This window comes from Aethalodelphis obliquidens, unplaced genomic scaffold (genome assembly GCF_003676395.1).
Source record: "Aethalodelphis obliquidens isolate GAN/ISIS:26980383/991018 unplaced genomic scaffold, ASM367639v1 scaffold103, whole genome shotgun sequence".
Lineage (NCBI taxonomy): Eukaryota > Metazoa > Chordata > Mammalia > Artiodactyla > Delphinidae > Aethalodelphis > Aethalodelphis obliquidens.
Window position 1 is genome coordinate 328320 of NW_020838047.1, and position 16068 is coordinate 344387.

General features: G+C 45.5%; 1 protein-coding gene across 6 annotated transcripts in view; it reads left to right on the forward strand.

The window, feature by feature from the left end:
• MFAP3L (microfibril associated protein 3 like) overlaps positions 1-16068 on the forward strand; it is a 67037-nt gene that overhangs the window by 26329 nt on the left and 24640 nt on the right. For 3 of the 6 annotated variants that reach the window (XM_027096513.1, XM_027096509.1, XM_027096514.1), the window contains one exon: positions 9844-15530. In XM_027096513.1, the coding sequence (XP_026952314.1) occupies positions 9844-10772 (929 nt within the window). In that variant the 3' untranslated portion in view covers positions 10773-15530. Of the gene's footprint in view, positions 1-9843; positions 15531-16068 lie in introns of those variants that run through there. The other 3 variants (XM_027096512.1, XM_027096511.1, XM_027096510.1) reach the window with 2 other exon arrangements.

Here is a 16068-nt window from a genome sequence, read left to right on the forward strand (position 1 = left end):
CCTTTTCCTTCATTTAAAATTCCCACGCTTGCCAGCATCTTCATCTGGACTTTGAGGTTTCCTCTGCTGAGTGAACCAGGGGTCAGAGCAGGGGACGTGCAGGTGGCGCATCCCCTCTTGGTCTGTACAATGTCTGTCAGCTGCAGCAGTGCACACGGGCTCCCCTCTTTTGCTCACCTGCCCTGCTGCCCCCTCTGGCCTTGGAAGTGCTTCCTCTCCCTCCTACTCCTCTGCCTGCACCCCCGTGCTGCTCGGGACCACACCCCCGCCGAGCAGCATCCTTACCGTCCCCGCTACGCGCACAGGGCACGCGCCACGTGCCCCAGGTTGGCTGCGAGTCTGCAGCCCTCTCGGGGCCCGCTGGTTTCTGCAGCTGGGGGTCATGTCTTACTCATCTTTGTAGCTGCATCTTCTGGCAGGGAGCCTGGTGACAGACAATGTGTTCAGTAATGTTTGTTGACCGAATGCATGAACAAGATAAAAAATACCACTGTCCTTCTAACTTCATCACACAGCGCAGCACTCAGTGTGCTTCAGCTACAAGCGAACCTCTGTTAGCATTTGTCTTTGCAAAGGCGATGCCCCAGTTCACATGGGCCTCTCATGCCTGGAGTATCCGGGGAGACCGTGAAGGATTCCCGAGAGCCGCACGGCCCATCTCCTGGGGTGTCAGCCTCCAGCCGTGCATCAGGATCAGGACAGAGCGGGAGTATGGGATGGGGAAGGCCATCCCGAGGGGCAGCGGGGGAGCTCCCATCCGAGCACAGGACCGGAACTGGGGACTGCCCTCTCGAGTGTCAAGGAGGCAGTTTCTTGTTGTTGTTATAAATTTTTATTTATTTATTTATTGGCTGTGTTGGGTCTTCGTTTCTGTGCGAGGGCTTTCTCTAGTTGCGGCGAGCGGGGGCCACTCTTCATCGCAGTGCACGGGCTTCTTACTGTCGTGGCCTCTCTTGATGCGGAGCACAGGCTCCAGACGCGCAGGCTCAGTAGTTGTGGCTCACAGGCCCAGTTGCTCCGCGGCATGTGGGATCCTCCCAGACCAGGGCTCGAACCCGTGTCCCCTGCATTAGCAGGAGGATTCTCAACCACTGCGCCACCAGGGAAGCCCTGTTGTTGTTTTTTTTAATTTTCTTTTTTATACAGCAGGTTCTTATTAGTTATCTATTTTAAACATATTAATGTATATATGTCAATCCCAATCTCCCAATTCATCCCACCACCACCACCCTCCCCCTGCCTTCCTCCCTTGGTGTCCATACATTTGTTCTCTACATCTGTGTCTATTTCTGCCTTGCAAACCAGTTCATCTGTACCATTTTTCGAGATTCCACATATATGCGTTAATATACAATATTTGTTTTTCTCTTTCTACTTATTTCACTCTGTATGACAGCCTCTAGGTCCATCCACAGCTCTACAAATGACCCAATTTCGTTCCTCTCTATGGCTGAGTAATATTCCGTTGTATATATATGTGCCACATCTTCTTTATCCATTCGTCTGTCGAGGGACACTTAGGTTGCTTCCATGTCCTGTATTGTAAATAGTGCTGCAGTGAACACTGTGGTACATGAGTCTTTTTGAATTATGGTTTTCTCAGGATATTTGCCCTGTAGTGGGATTGCTGGGTCGTATGGTAGTTCTATTTTTAGTTTTTTAAGGAACCTCCATACTGTTCTCCATAGTGGCTGTATCAATTTACATTCCCACCAACAGTGCAAGAGGTTTCCCTTTTCTCCACACCCTTTCCAGCATTTGTTGTTTGTAGATTTTCAGATGATGCCCATTCTAACCAGTGTGAGGTGGTCCCTCATTGTAGTTTTGATCTGCATTTCTCTAATAATTAGTGATGTTGAGCAGCTTTTCATGTGCTTCTTGGCCATCTGTATGTCTTTGGAGAAATCTCTATTTAGGTCTTCTGCCCATTTTTTGATTGGGTTGTTTGTTTTTTTAATATTGAGCTGCATGAGCTGTTTATATAGTTTGGAGATTAATCCTTTGTTGATTCGTTTGCAAATATTTTCTCCCATTCTGAGGGTTGTTTTTTCATCTTGTTTATGGTTTCCTTTGCTGTGCAAAGGCTTAATTTTAAGTTTCATTAGGTCCCATTTGTTTACTTTTGTTTTTATTTCCATTACTCTAGGAGGTGGGTCAAAAAAGATCTTGCTGTGATTTATGTCAAAGAGTGTTCTTCCTATGTTTTTCTCTAAGAGTTTTATAGTGTCCAGTCTTACATTTAGGTCTTTAATCCATTTTGAGTTTATTTTTGTGTGAGTGTTCTAAATATATTCTTCTACATGTAGCTGTCCAATTTTCCCAGCCACTTATTGAAGGGACTGTCATTTCTCCATTGTATAGTCTTGCCTCCTTTATCAAAGATAAGGTGACCATAGGTGCATGGGGTTATCTCTGGGCTTTCTATTCTGTTCCATTGATCTGTATTTCTGTTTTTGTGCCAGTACCATACTGTCTTGATGACTGTAGCTTGTAGTATAGTGTGAAGTTCGGGAGCCTGATTCCTCCAGCTCCATTTTTTTCCCTCAAGATTGCTTTGGCTATTCGGGGACTTTTGTGTCTCCATACAAATTTTAAGATATTTTGTTCTACTTCTGTAAAAAATGCCATTGGCAATTTGATAGGGATTCCATTGAATCTGTAGATTGCTTTGGGTAGTATAGTCATTTTCACAATGTTGATTCTTCCAATCCAAGAACATAGTATATCTCTCCATATGTTTTCTATCATCTTTGATTTGTTTCTTCAGTGTCTTATAGTTTTCTGAGTACAGGTCTTTTACGTCCTTAGGTAGGTTTATTCCTAGGTATTTTATTCTTTTTGTTGGAGTGGTGAAGGGGATTGTTTCCTTAATTTCCCTTTCTGATCTTTCATTGTTAGTGTATAGGAATGCAAGAGATTTCTGTGCATTAATTTTCTATCCTGCAACTTTACCAAGTTCATTTATTAGTTCTAGGAGTTTTCTGGTGGCATCTTTAGGATTCTCTGTGTATAGTATGTCATCTACAAACAGTGACACTTTTACTTCTTCTTTTCCAATTTGTATTCCTTCTATTTCTTTTTCTTCTCTGATTGCCATGGCTAGGATTTCTAAACTATGTTGAATAATAGTGATGAAAGTGGACATCCTTGTCTTTTCTTGATCTTAGAGGAAATGCTTTCAGTTTTTCACCATTGAAATGATGTTGGCTGTGGATTTGTCCTATATGGCCTTTATTATGTTGAGGTAGGTTCCCTCTATGCCCACTTTCTGGAGAGGTTTTATCATAACTGGGTGTTGAATTTTGTTACAAGCTTGTTCTGCATCTATTGAGATGATCATATCGTTTTTCTTCTTCAATTTGTTAATATGGTGTATCACGTTGATTGATTTACTCTGTTTGCTAGTATTTTGTTGAGGATTTTTGCATCTATATTCCTCAGTGATATTGGTCTGTAATTTTCTTTTTTTGTAGTATCTTTGCCTAGTTTTGGTATCAGGGTGATGGTGGCCTCATAGAATGAGTTTGGGAGTGTTCTTTCCTCCCCAATTTTTTGGAAGAGTTTGAGAAGAATGGGTGTTAACTCTTCTCTAAATGTTTGATAGAATTCACCTGTGAATCCATCTGGTCCTGGACTTCTGTTTGTTGGAAGATTTTTAATCACTTTCATTACTTGTGATTGGTCTGTTCATATTTTCTATTTCTTCCTGGTTCAGTCTTGGAAGGTTATACCTTTCTAAGAATTTGTCCATTTCTTCCAGGTTGTCCATTTTATTGGCATAGAGTTGCCAATAAAATGGTGTCTGTTGTAACTTCTCCTTTTTCATTTCTAATTTTATTGATTTGAGTCCTCTCCCTCTTCTTCTTCATGAGTCTGGCTAATGGTTTATCAATTTTGTTTATCTTCTCAAGGAACCAGCTTTTAGTTTTATTGCTCTTTGCTATTGTTTTCTTTGTTTCTGTTTCATTCATTTCTGCTCTGATCTTTATGATTTCTTTCCTTCTGCTAACTTTGGGTTTTGTTTGTTCTTCTTTCTCCATTTCCTTTAGGTGTAAGTTAGATTGTTTATTTGAGATGTTTGTTGTTTGTTGAGGTAGACCTGTATAGCTATAAACTTCCCTCTTAGAACTGCTTTTGCGGCATCCCATACGTTTTGGGTTGTCGTGTCTCCATTGTCATTTGTTTCTAGGTATTTTTTTATTTCCTCTTTGATTTCTTCAGTGATATCTTGGTTATCTAGTAACGTATTGTTTAGCCTCCATGTGTTTGTGTTTTTTACATTTTTTTTTACTGTAATTGATATCTAGTCTCATAGCGTTGTGGTCAGAAAAGATGCTTGATGTGATTTCAATTTTCTTAAATTTACTGAGGGTTGATTTGTGACCCAAGATGTGATCTCTCCTGGAGAATGTTCCATGCACACTTGAGAAGAAAGTGTAATCTGCTGTTTTTGGATGGAATGTCCTATAAATATCAATTAAATCTATCGGGTCTATTGTGTCATTTAAAGCTTGTGTTTCCTTATTAATTTTCTGTCTGGGTAATCTGTCCTTTGGTGTAAGTGAGGTGTTAAAGTCTCCCACTACTATTGTATTACTGTTGATTTCCTCTTTTATAGCTGTTAGCAGTTGCTTTATGTATTAAGGTGCTCATGTGTTGGGTGCATATATATTTATAATTGCTATGTCTTCTTCTTGGATTGATCCCTTGATGATTATGTAGTGTCCTTCCTGTCACTTGTAACATTCTTTATTTTAAAGTCTATTTTGTCTGATATCAGTATTGCTACTCCAGCTTTCTTTTGATTCCCACTTGCATGGAATATCTTTTTCCTTCCCCTCACTTTCAGTCTGTATGTGTCCCTAGGTCTGAAGGGCGTCTCTTGTAGGCAGCATATATATGGGTCTTGTTTTTGTATCCATTCAGCGAGCCTGCGTCTTTTGGTTGGAGCATTTAATCCATTCATATTTAAGGTAATTATCAACATGTATTACCAAAACTATCGATATGTATGTTCCTATTACCATTCTCTTAATTGTTTTGGGTTTGTTTTTGTAGTTCCTTTTCTTTTCTTGTGTTTCCCACTTAGAGAAGTTCCTTTAGCATTTGTTGTAGAGCTGGTTTGGTGGTGCTGAATTCTCTTAGCTCTTGTTTGTCTGTAAAGCTTTTGATTTCTCCATTTTATCTGAATGAGACGCTTGCTGGGTAGAGTAATCTTGGTTGTAGGTTCTTCCCTTTCATAACTTTAAATATATCATGCCCCTCCCTTCTGGCTTGTAGAGTTTCTGCTGAGAAATCAGCTGTTCACTGTATGGGAGTTCCCTTGTATGTTTTTTGTCGTTTTTCCCTTGTTGCTTTCAATAATTTTTCTTTGTCTTTAATTTTTGCCAATTTGATTACTGTGTGTCTCGGCGTGTTTCTCCTTGGGTTTATCCTGCATGGGGACTCTCTGCACTTCCTGGACTTGGGTGGCTATTTCCTCTCCCATGTTAAGGAAGTTTTCAACTATAATCTCTTCAAATACTTTCTCGGGTCCTCTCTCTCTCTTCTCCTTCTGGCACCCCTATAATGCGAATGTTGGTGCACTTAATGTTGTCCCAGAGGTCTCTTAACCTGTCGTCATTTCTTTTCATTTTTTTTCTTTATTCTGTTCCACGGCAGTGAATTCCACCATTCTGTCTTCCAGGTCACTTATCCGTTCTTCTGCCTCAGTTATTCTGCTATTGATTCCTTCTAGTGTATTTTTCATTTCAGTTATTGTATTGTTCATCTCTACTTGTTTGTTCTCTAATTCTTCTAGGTCTTTGTTAAACATTTCTGGCATCTTCTCAATCTTTGCCTCCATTCTTTTTCCGAGGTCCTGTATCATCTTCACTATCATTATTCTGAATTCTTTTTCTGGAAGGTTGCCTATCTCCACTTCATTTAGTTGTTTTTCTGGGGTTTTATCTTGTTCCTTCATCTGGTACATAGCCCTCTGCCTTTTCATCATGTCTGTCTTTCTGTGAATGTGTTTTTCATTCCATAGGCTGCAGGGTTGTAGTTCTTGCTTCTGCTGTCTGCCCTCTGGTGGGTGAGGCTATCTAAGAGGCTTGTGCAAGTTTCCTGATGGGAGGGACGGGTGGTGGGTAGAGCTGGGTGTTGCTCTGGTGGGCACAGCTCAGTAAAACTTTAATCTGCTTGTCTGCTGTTGCGTGGGGCTGGGTTCCCTCCCTGTTGGTTGTTTGGCCCGTGGCAACCCAACACTGGAGCCTTCCCGGGCTCTTTGGTGGGGCTAATGGCAGACTCTGGGAGGGCTCACGCCAAGGAGTACTTCCCAGAACTTCTGCTGCCAGTGTCCTTGTCCCCACGGTGAGCCACAGCCACCCCCTGCCTCTGCAGGTGACCCTCCAACACTAGCAGGTAGGTCTGGTTCAGTCTCCTATGGGGTCACTGCTCCTTCCCCTGGGTCCCAGTGCGTACACTGCTTTGTGTGTGCCCTCCAAGAGTGGAGTCTCTGTTTCCCCCAGTCCTGTCAGAGTCCTGCAATCAAATCCCACTAGCCTTCAAAGTCTGATTCTCTAGGAATTCCTCCTCCCGTTCCTGGACCCCCAGCTTGGGAAGCCTGACGTGGGGCTCAGAACCTTCACTCCAGTAGGTGGACTTCTGTGGTATAAGTGTTCTCCAGTCTGTGAGTCACCCACCCAGCAGTTATGGGATTTGATTTTACTGGGATTGCACCCCTCCTACCGTCTCATTGTGGCTTCTCCTTTGTCTTTGGAGGTGGGTATGTTTCTTGGTGAGTTCCAGTGTCTTCCTGTCGATGATTGTTCAGCAGTTAGTTGTGATTCCAGTGCTCTCGCAAGAGGGAGTGAGATCACGTCCTTCTAGTTGGCCATCTTGAACCAGTCTGTCAGGGAAACGTTTGACACAGAATCTTTGGTATTAGAATCAGAAAGTGATGGCTCAACATCTGCCTTTAAAAAAATCAAAAATAAATCTTGTTAACTTATTTGGCTGCGCCGGGTCTTAGTTGTGGCATTGGAGTCTTCGCTGGGACATGCAGGATCTCTTAGTTGCAGCATGCAGGATCTTCTGGTTGTGCATTTCCTCCAGAATCATTGCCTGTTGAAGTGACTCAGCGTCAGCGGCTCACATTTTAGGTGTTTACTTGTGCTGAAATGATGCAGCTTAGTGAGAATTCAGCACATGGTTGTGACATCCCTGCTCAACTCCAGTTTAAAATCATCCCTGGAGCTGCAGCACCAAGCTTCCCCGCCCCAGGTGGCTGGGTCTTCGGGTCCCTGTGACAGTCACTGGGGCCCTTTTTATTCCCTCCACCTCCTGATGGCTGAAGTCAGACCTTCCAGGCTGGGTCTCAGGACAAGGTATTTACAGACTAAGGAGAAAGGCAACATGTGGCCCAGGAATGTTCTCGAGACGATCCTGGTGGGGCGGCTGCCTGTGATTCTCCATGAGCCTGGGCCCCTGCTGATGTGGTAGGACCCCCAGGGTGGGGTTCATAGTGTTCGGGGCTGCATACAGCAGGAGAACATGCAGAAATCTTTATTTCTCACTAATCGAAGGTCATGCTGAGGCTGAGAGGAAGTATTTAGAGTCTTAGTTCCTGGGAAGGAAGGAATGTATCAGCCTTTAGACAGGACATGATACAGACATACATCACCTTTGAGGCCAGAATCGTCTTTCATCGTGTGTGTGTGTGTGTGTGTGTGTGTGTGTGTGTGTGTGTGTGTGTGTGTGTGTGTGTGTGTGTGTGTGTGTGTGTGTGTGTGTGTGTGTGTTGGCTTCCCAAGACTCGCTTTGAGATCTGGCAAAACAAGGTTTAGTCCAGGTCACACGTTCCCTTTACCTCGTCGTACCTGAGAAGCCTAAGCAGCATTACTATGACCTTAATCCATAAAGTAAATGTGACATGTGGTTTGTTTCGAGAGAAATACAGTGAAGGACTGAACCCTGAAGAGAGGGATGTCTTGGTGTCCTTGTCGTGGACTCGAAACAGGGACTTGCTGGCAGAGAGATGGGTCTCAGTTATTTAACTGTAGTGTCACAGCTCCTATTAGGGGTGATACCTGCCTGTTTCAGGATAATCATATGTGATTCATTGTTGTGGTTTATCGTTAGGCAAATATAGTCACTTCGCAGATTCATAGCTGGGCTTCGGGCTTCCGGAACAAACGAGGTTAATTACTGGATAAGGTATATGATAGATGTTCGTCCAAGGACCCACGGCCCTGGGCTGAGAAGCAGAATACGTGCCAAACTAATAAGTTATGCACTGTACATCTCACCGGTTTCCCCAGAACGAACTACAAGTGTCACCTAATTGTGTTTGATTCCAGACTGTGCCTGTTTTGACCGTCCGACAGGGAACTTCTGGAGTGTCTGAGTCGGTATCTGCTTTGAATCGCTTAGGTCCAGCATAGATAAATATACATCAATAGACGATTAAAAACATGCCTAGGGCTTCCCTGGTGGCGCAGTGGTTGAGAGTCCGCCTGCCGATGCAGGGGATGCGGGTTCGTGCCCCGGTCCGGGAAGATCCCACATGCCGCGGAGCGGCTGGGCCCGTGAGCCATGGCCGGTGAGCCTGCGCGTCCGGAGCCTGTGCTCCGCAACGGGAGAGGCCACAGCAGTGAGAGGCCCGCATACCGCAAAAAATAAATAAATAAATAAATACAAATCGATAATACACCCTTAAAAGGAAACCACGCGCTAAGTTGCTGCATCTCTCAGTAGAGGCCTCTGGCTTGCTTGGGGACGCAAGTGCTTTTATGCAGAAAGATCTTCCTGCTACTCAGAACTCCCCCGAGGCCGGGCCGGGACCCTTCTCTCTCTACAGGACAGTCTAGGGAGGTGGAGGGTTTTCAGAAAGGCTCAGACCTAAGACCTGGAAGGCAAAGCTAGGATCACGTTTCCCGGGGTCCTCTGACCGGCGGGTACACAGGCAGACTAAGGAGTAATCCCTAGCAAAGATTAATTCAGATTAAGAACTTCATTCCCAGGGCAACGATCCTTTCCAGGCCAGAGTGGGGTAGAATTCTTATCTATTACAGCGCTTTTCAGTGTGCATTCTCCATTGTGTGAGGCCTGGTTTCAACCTGATGGGTCTGTGATTTATTTGCAAAGCGAAACCCAATTGTTGCTTATTCACACCCAGCCTCTGAATCTCCACAGCATTAGCTTGTAACTGTAAGTGACGTAGTTCATTGTAGCTTCTCAAAATTAATTATTTATGTTTCCATCAACGGAGGTCATACCAGGACTACTTCAATCTCAAATATGAGAAACCCAGGTGAACAATTACAATTTAATTGATTTACTCCAGTTTTTATGTTGATCCCAAAGTACTTTATCTTCTGAAAAGTATTAAAACTCTCCAGTGAACATATATATTCTGTAGAGCCTCGCTCACAGGCAGGCTAGAAAATCAGATGCTACATGAAGGAATTCTCTAGTAAGAGCAAGCATTTTCCATACGGTTTATTTTTCTAATTTTTCTCTAGGATGTGGAATCACACAGTATGATTTGGTATTAAGAGTACAGCCTCTTGGGCTCGAGTTCACGTCTAGCTCAACTGCTTCCAAACTGGCGCCCTGGGGAGGTGGCTTAGTGGACCTGTGCCTCAGTTTCCCCATCCTGTAAAATGGGCCGGTGCTGGTAGCTCCTCCCTGAGTTGTGAGGATTAGGCGAGCTAACACCGTCACCGTCTGGCGAGGTCGGCGTTCGCCGTGGGCGCTGTCGGCAGTGGCAGACATGGTGGTGGGAGATGTGCTCAGCGACGTGCGGGGCAGTGGCTGCAGGGAGTGGAGGGCCCGGCTGACTCTGTCCTCTTCCTCCTGCAGGAAAGTGGCAGATGCACGACGGCCTCCTGAACATCACCAAGGTGTCCTTCACGGACCGAGGTCGATACACATGTGTGGCGGCCAACGTCCACGGCACCGTGAACAACACGGTGACGCTGAGGGTGGTCTTCACGTCGGGGGACATGGGCGTGTACTACATGGTGGTGTGCCTGGTGGCCTTCACCGTGGTGCTGGCCCTCAACATCACCCGCCTCTGCATGATGAGTAGCCACCTGAAGAAGACCGAGAAGGCCATCAACGAGTTCTTCCGTACAGAGGGCGCCGAGAAGCTGCAGAAGGCCTTCGAGATCGCCAAGCGCATCCCCATCATCACGTCGGCCAAGACATTGGAGCTGGCCAAGGTCACACAGTTCAAGACCATGGAGTTCGCCCGCTACATCGAGGAGCTGGCCCGCAGCGTGCCGCTGCCCCCGCTCATCATGAACTGCAGGACCATCGTGGAGGAGCTCATGGAGGTGGTAGGGCTGGAGGAGCAGGGCCAGAACTTCGTGCGCCACGTGCCTGAGGGCCAGGAGGCCACCAGCGGGGACGAGGTCTACACCATCCCCGACGCCCTGCAGCGGAGCGAGTCCCCCACCGCTGACTCAGACGCCTCGTCGCTGCACGAGCAGCCCCAGCAGATTGCCATCGAGGTGTCCGTGCACCCCCAGGCCCGGAGGGAGCCCACGGATGACCGGGACGGGGGGCCCCTCGAGGCCAGAGATGAGGAGGACACCGAGCCCTCGGCCGAGCACTCCCCCGAGTCCGCGGCGCCTTCCACCGAGGTCACGTCCGCGGCGCTGACCTCCGAGGAGCCCACGCCTGTCGAGGTACCGGACCGTGTCCTGCCCCCAGGTCTCCTGGAAGCCACAGAGCCGGCCGGGGCGTGCGACAGCAACGCCCGCGTCGTCTATGAAAGCCATGTCTAACAACGCCCCCCCGAGAAGCTATGCACACCCCGAGAATCAGGGCCCCCCCCCCCACCCCCAGGGCCAGATGCAGTCCGCCCTCGCCGCTAAGCCTTACCGGAGACGCCTGTCCCGTAGGTAGGAGCCAGGCCCCTTCAGAAGGGAGCGCCTGCGTGCATGCTGTGTGCCCGGACCGCGCCCCACGACGGAGGATGCAAGCAGCGGCAGGGTGCAGAGCCGGCGACCTTGGGCAGGTGTCTGTGCGCGCGGCATGAATCTCAGAGGCTCTTCTCTGCCAGATACCTTAATCACTGATGCCCTTTTGGTGTGAGAGACTCTGAGGTCAAGAGCCCTGTCCAATGCACACTGCAGCGCTTTTCCTTTAAAAAGTTATAGGTCTGCTACGAGAGCAACTGCACGTCCGTGGGTCTGTTGCACTTTCTTCTCAGTTTTAACCCCCCTTCTCCGTTCCCCTATAACCGAGTCGTTGTTATACGGTTGCTAATCATTCCTTCTGGTTTCGTCCCCTTTGCCACTTTGTCCTTATTTCTCTCCCCCCACCCCCTCGAACCCCCCGCCAAGCTTTTACCTCAGAGGCTTTGGTGTCAGGGCTGATACCCACGAGTCATCTGTGATGTTCCAAAGCAGTTACCAGCCTCGTGATTTTTGTCATTTCCCAGGCCTGTCTCCATCCATTGCTTTGTTTGTTTGTTTCCAATGAAGCTACTGTTGTGAAACTGAGAAAGAAAAAAAAAAAAACCTTGCCCAGGATAGCACTTTAATAGCCAAATAAAAATGTGTTGCCTGTCCGATTCTGAGAGCCTTTAGGTGAGCTCAGCTGAGGTGGCAGGGAGACTGTAAACTTGAATTTACCCAAACTGTCCATGAAAGATGCTGTTTTTACGTGTAAGTAACGTCATCCTCCAAACACGGCTGCTGCTTGATCTGGAACGCATGGTGCGTCCAGAGACAGAGGCATCTGAGGAATCCATGTAGGTGTAGAATGTGGGCCGCCAGGGGCCGTCCGGTGACCCAAACACTTGGTTTGGGGCAGCAAGTGTGAGGGTCCGTGGGATCGCCTAGCCAGGCCCACTTCCCTGAACTGCAGGGCTATCTTGTCCGTCCTTGAAGGGGAGAGTGAAAGGTTCGGGTGATGGCCTCCAATTTCACGCCAGAATTCTTGAATTAATTGTGTCCCACAAGAAAGCAGTTGTACGTGCGGCAGAATGATGTTATAGAAACGACAAAACCAGTCACCCAAAGGCTAGCGTCTCGTCTGATGGTGCCAGTAAGCACCGCAGGCTTTGGGCAGGTGGGGCCTCCGTTCCTTCCCTGGCAGAGGGACAGACCAGACGGGCTCGAGCTCCATCTAGATGGTCCCCTCTCCCGCAGAATCACCTGGCCCTCCTCTCCAATTACTCGAAAGATTTTTCACTTTCCTCTCTGGTTCCTCTAATCTTCTTTATGGTGAAAGTTAGTATTGATGCAAATCAAGAGGTTCGGTTTCAAAAACTCAAAACCAAAATCATTAGGGCAGCGTCTGCAGTTTAGATGTCGACGTGGAAGAATGAGAGGTATTAGTTCCTTTCCATTTATGAGCAGGGGAGCCATAACCTTGAAGTCGTCTTGAGGGTCGCAGCCACATCATGGTTTCCATGGAGGTTCGCTGGGCCACACGGATCGTGAGAGCAGACCTGATGTTTAGTCCTCACTCTCGCTATCTGGATAAGTGACCTTCGACACCCCCCTGGGTTTAATCTTTCTCATCTGACAAACACGGAGGTGGGACTTGATGGGTCCCCAGATCCCATCCGGCTCAGACATTTTAGAGTTTTATGGAAAGTTTGTGATGGCCCCCCTTGCAGGAAACAAGCAGTCTTGGGAGCAAACATGGGCACGTGAGGTTACTCTTGCCGCCAACCTTCACAGCAAAAGCATCTGAATCTGTAGCTGAGGGCAGAGGGTTTGGCTTCAGGGGTTTCTCTATGTATAGATAACTGGTGTGACAGGTGGTCTGACAAGACTCAGTTGGATCAGAGTCCTCTTGGCCTCAGATGACCCATTACCATCAGGTAGGAGAGTCTTGGGTGGTCACATAAAAAGTGAGTCGTGAACGGTCCAGAGAAACCTTGACCTCCCACTTGCACTCTCTGGACGAGGGTTTTCTGTATTGGGGTTGCAGAAGAGTTTTATCTCCACCTCTTAGAATTTTCCACTTGTCATGGAGGTCAGCAGATTCTTACCATGGATCTGTACGCCCAAAGCAACAGCAGGGACCCACACTCATTTTGTGACATTGCGTGAACTTTTTCCCATTCTGTCCAGGTCTCCCTCCACCGAAACCCATGTGCACATTTCCACGTGGAAATTACAGGAAAAGGCATCTATCTCTCCCATCTAGGCACTGATGAGGGATAGAAAGTTAAAAACGGGCAGATTTTTTATGGAGCAGGAGCAGAAACGTGTGACCAAAGAATGTTTTCAGGTTGGTTTTAGCTTCTTTAGACTGGCGAGATTATATAGATTTTTCAAAACCTTTCCCCTCTTTAAGGCATCAGAAAGCTCTTGATAGAATAACAGCCAACCAAAGAGGAGGCTGGCTTACGACGAAGATTTCTCTGTCCAGAAAGGCTACACTCTTCCTGTTCGTCCTGTAGCTTCTTTACAGAATAGGAAAGCTCTCCTGCTAGAATATGGAACAGAGGTGATCTCGTGACTTTGGGCTGATTTTTCAAAGATAAACCGTTGAGCTTCATAGAAATCCATAAAAGTATGGCTGCTTGTGAGCGTGTGTGTGTGTGTGTGTGTGTGTGTGTATATGCACACATGCATACGTCAGACTCATTTGGGCAGTTTTAACAGCTTAGCACTAAATCCCAAGCCATGTCCTTTGGGTCTTAGGTCATTATTCTCAAAAGTAAGCAGTTTCTGGTTTCTGAGTCATCTGGTCATATCTCTAGCGATTTTTTTTTCTTGAAGTTCTGAAAATGATTCAGATATGTGTGCATATTTAATTCACTTAGATGATCTGTAAACTTGGATGGTATTTATTCTAAATGGGAAAAAATTTTATACTGCAAATCTATGTAATTTATAATGGTTTTGTTTTATATATTATATTTTCATATTTTTAGGGCACATCTATTCTCATCTTTTTGTATATCATGCTTGACAAAAAGAACTAGTAATACTTGACTAAATCTCTAGGAACCAAATGTGACATCTATAATGTATAGAAATCGCTCGGAAAGTAACTGAATGTCCTTACCCATCCTGAGCACTATTGTGCTGTGTCATTACTCCCGGAATGATGGCTGGTGAGCGTTTCTTTTTTCAAAACCAAGCCAAAAGGCCTGGCCTCCCACACAGTGGAGTCTGGAATCCTTCCCTTCTTTATCTTTTTCGTTGTGTGTTTCATTTTTAATTGTAGACATCCCGTGTTGTTCAGACTTCCTTTGAAGGGCAAATGTGAGATAAGAAAGCAACTTGATTGAAAGACTTGGCTGGAAGGATGGCTGTGTAACTTATTCACTGGGCTGGTAACATTTCTCATCTAATGGTTGGATTGTTCTTTATTGGTGATCTCAGAGCTGTTCAGCTGTTTAGCTCGTGAAGAAAATGTTAGGCAGACAGAATGTTTGCAAGATTTGGACAGACAGCCTCTAAATGTAGTGCAGCCAACACAGACCAGCTGAGCCTTAGAAACCCCGGTCCCAGCCAGTGGACGAGCCGTTTCAGAAGGCGAATCAGACTCCTGTGTGTGCAGGTTGAATTTCAGTGTTGTACCAGTGCTAAAACTCTTCAAGGGCAGCCCCTGTGGTTCTGTGAACAGGGGTTTCCTCCCAGTGTTTCACTGGGTAAGAAAACGGAGCATTTCCTTTATCTTTCAGATACTCTAATTTATACTCAGCGCAGTTCAGCGACTACTTCCCTGTACCTGTCTTCACGTACCCTTTTGGCAGTCCTTTTAGATCATAATCCTGGTTTCTGTTCTTGCTTTTTAAGCTAATTCATTGGTACTCTTTACATAGCCAGCAGATCTCATTGTATATTCACACACGTGTTTTGAGCACCTGTTACCTTCACGGTGTTAGTCATTTTTACATTCACCTATTGATTTAAAAATCTTTTAGTAGATAACAGAGTTCATCTTCCTAATGACCCTTAGGGTTAAACCAGTGATTAACAAGGTTTGAATTAAACAAATCAGTGGTGGGGAAAAAATAGAAAAAAACAATTGCTTCTTATGCTTTCTGAAGGACTGAGTGTCTGTTAGACAAGAAAATGTTGTATGAGGGTGATAATGATCTTTCACTGAGATATTTTAGAAATGTCATTTTTAAGGGGACTAATGCTTAGAATACCACAGTCGAAACTGAAGCTCATAGAGAATGTAAAAACAGAAAGCAAATAGTTCTAAGAATATTCTGGCATAAATTATTTTTATTTAACGAGGAATTGAAACCTTCATCGTATCTCTCAGACACCCCAGCACCGCTCACAGAAGGTGCTGGCGCTTAACGTTTGATGTGCTATTCCTCTGGTTCTGGAATTTCTTTGTTAAAGCCAGGAAATAAGATGGAAAAATGTATCTGCGCGGAAATGTCAAACTGTTGATTTGTGAGCTATAAATGTTCACCTTTTAAGAATAATTTAAAGGTATAAACAAATGACTAATATTTAAATTGATATAGCAGCAAAAAAGCAAAAAAACATGTGAGCCATCCTGTATTTTGGTTGTTGCTTTAATAAAGGATTTGCACAGGTGTGCTGAGCGTGTCGTGTCCCAGCTCAAGGCTGTGTGAGTGTGGCCTGATTTACTCTTTCCAGTGGTAAGAAATCTGTAGTCAATCCTCACCCCTACCTTTTGCATCTGTGGCACATCTTGGGGAAAAGGGAAAAATGAAGTAATTGTTACGTGAATCTACAAACTTTATCCAAATTCAAAAATCCTAACTCTGGCCTGACAAACGGGATAGCCATTTATTTTTTATAAATGGCTGTCTATACGAAGAAATAATTTTTAACATGTAACATCAAGCTTATTGTAGAAAATCCACAAAGACCAGGAAACTCCCCTACCCAGAACATTCCACGGGAGAAGGCATTAGTCATAGATCCAACACGAAACACCTAGACAGAACCCAGTCCAGACCAAATCCAAGAATATGCTAAGGAGGTGCCCTTTGAAAGCTTTGAAAGCTGGATTCCTCTCAGATAGATAGGATGAGGTCATGTAAACAAAACAAGAAAGGACAACACCAAATGGGAAAGAAAATCAGTGTTTTGCTGTAGATCTGGAGAGGCCAACAAAATT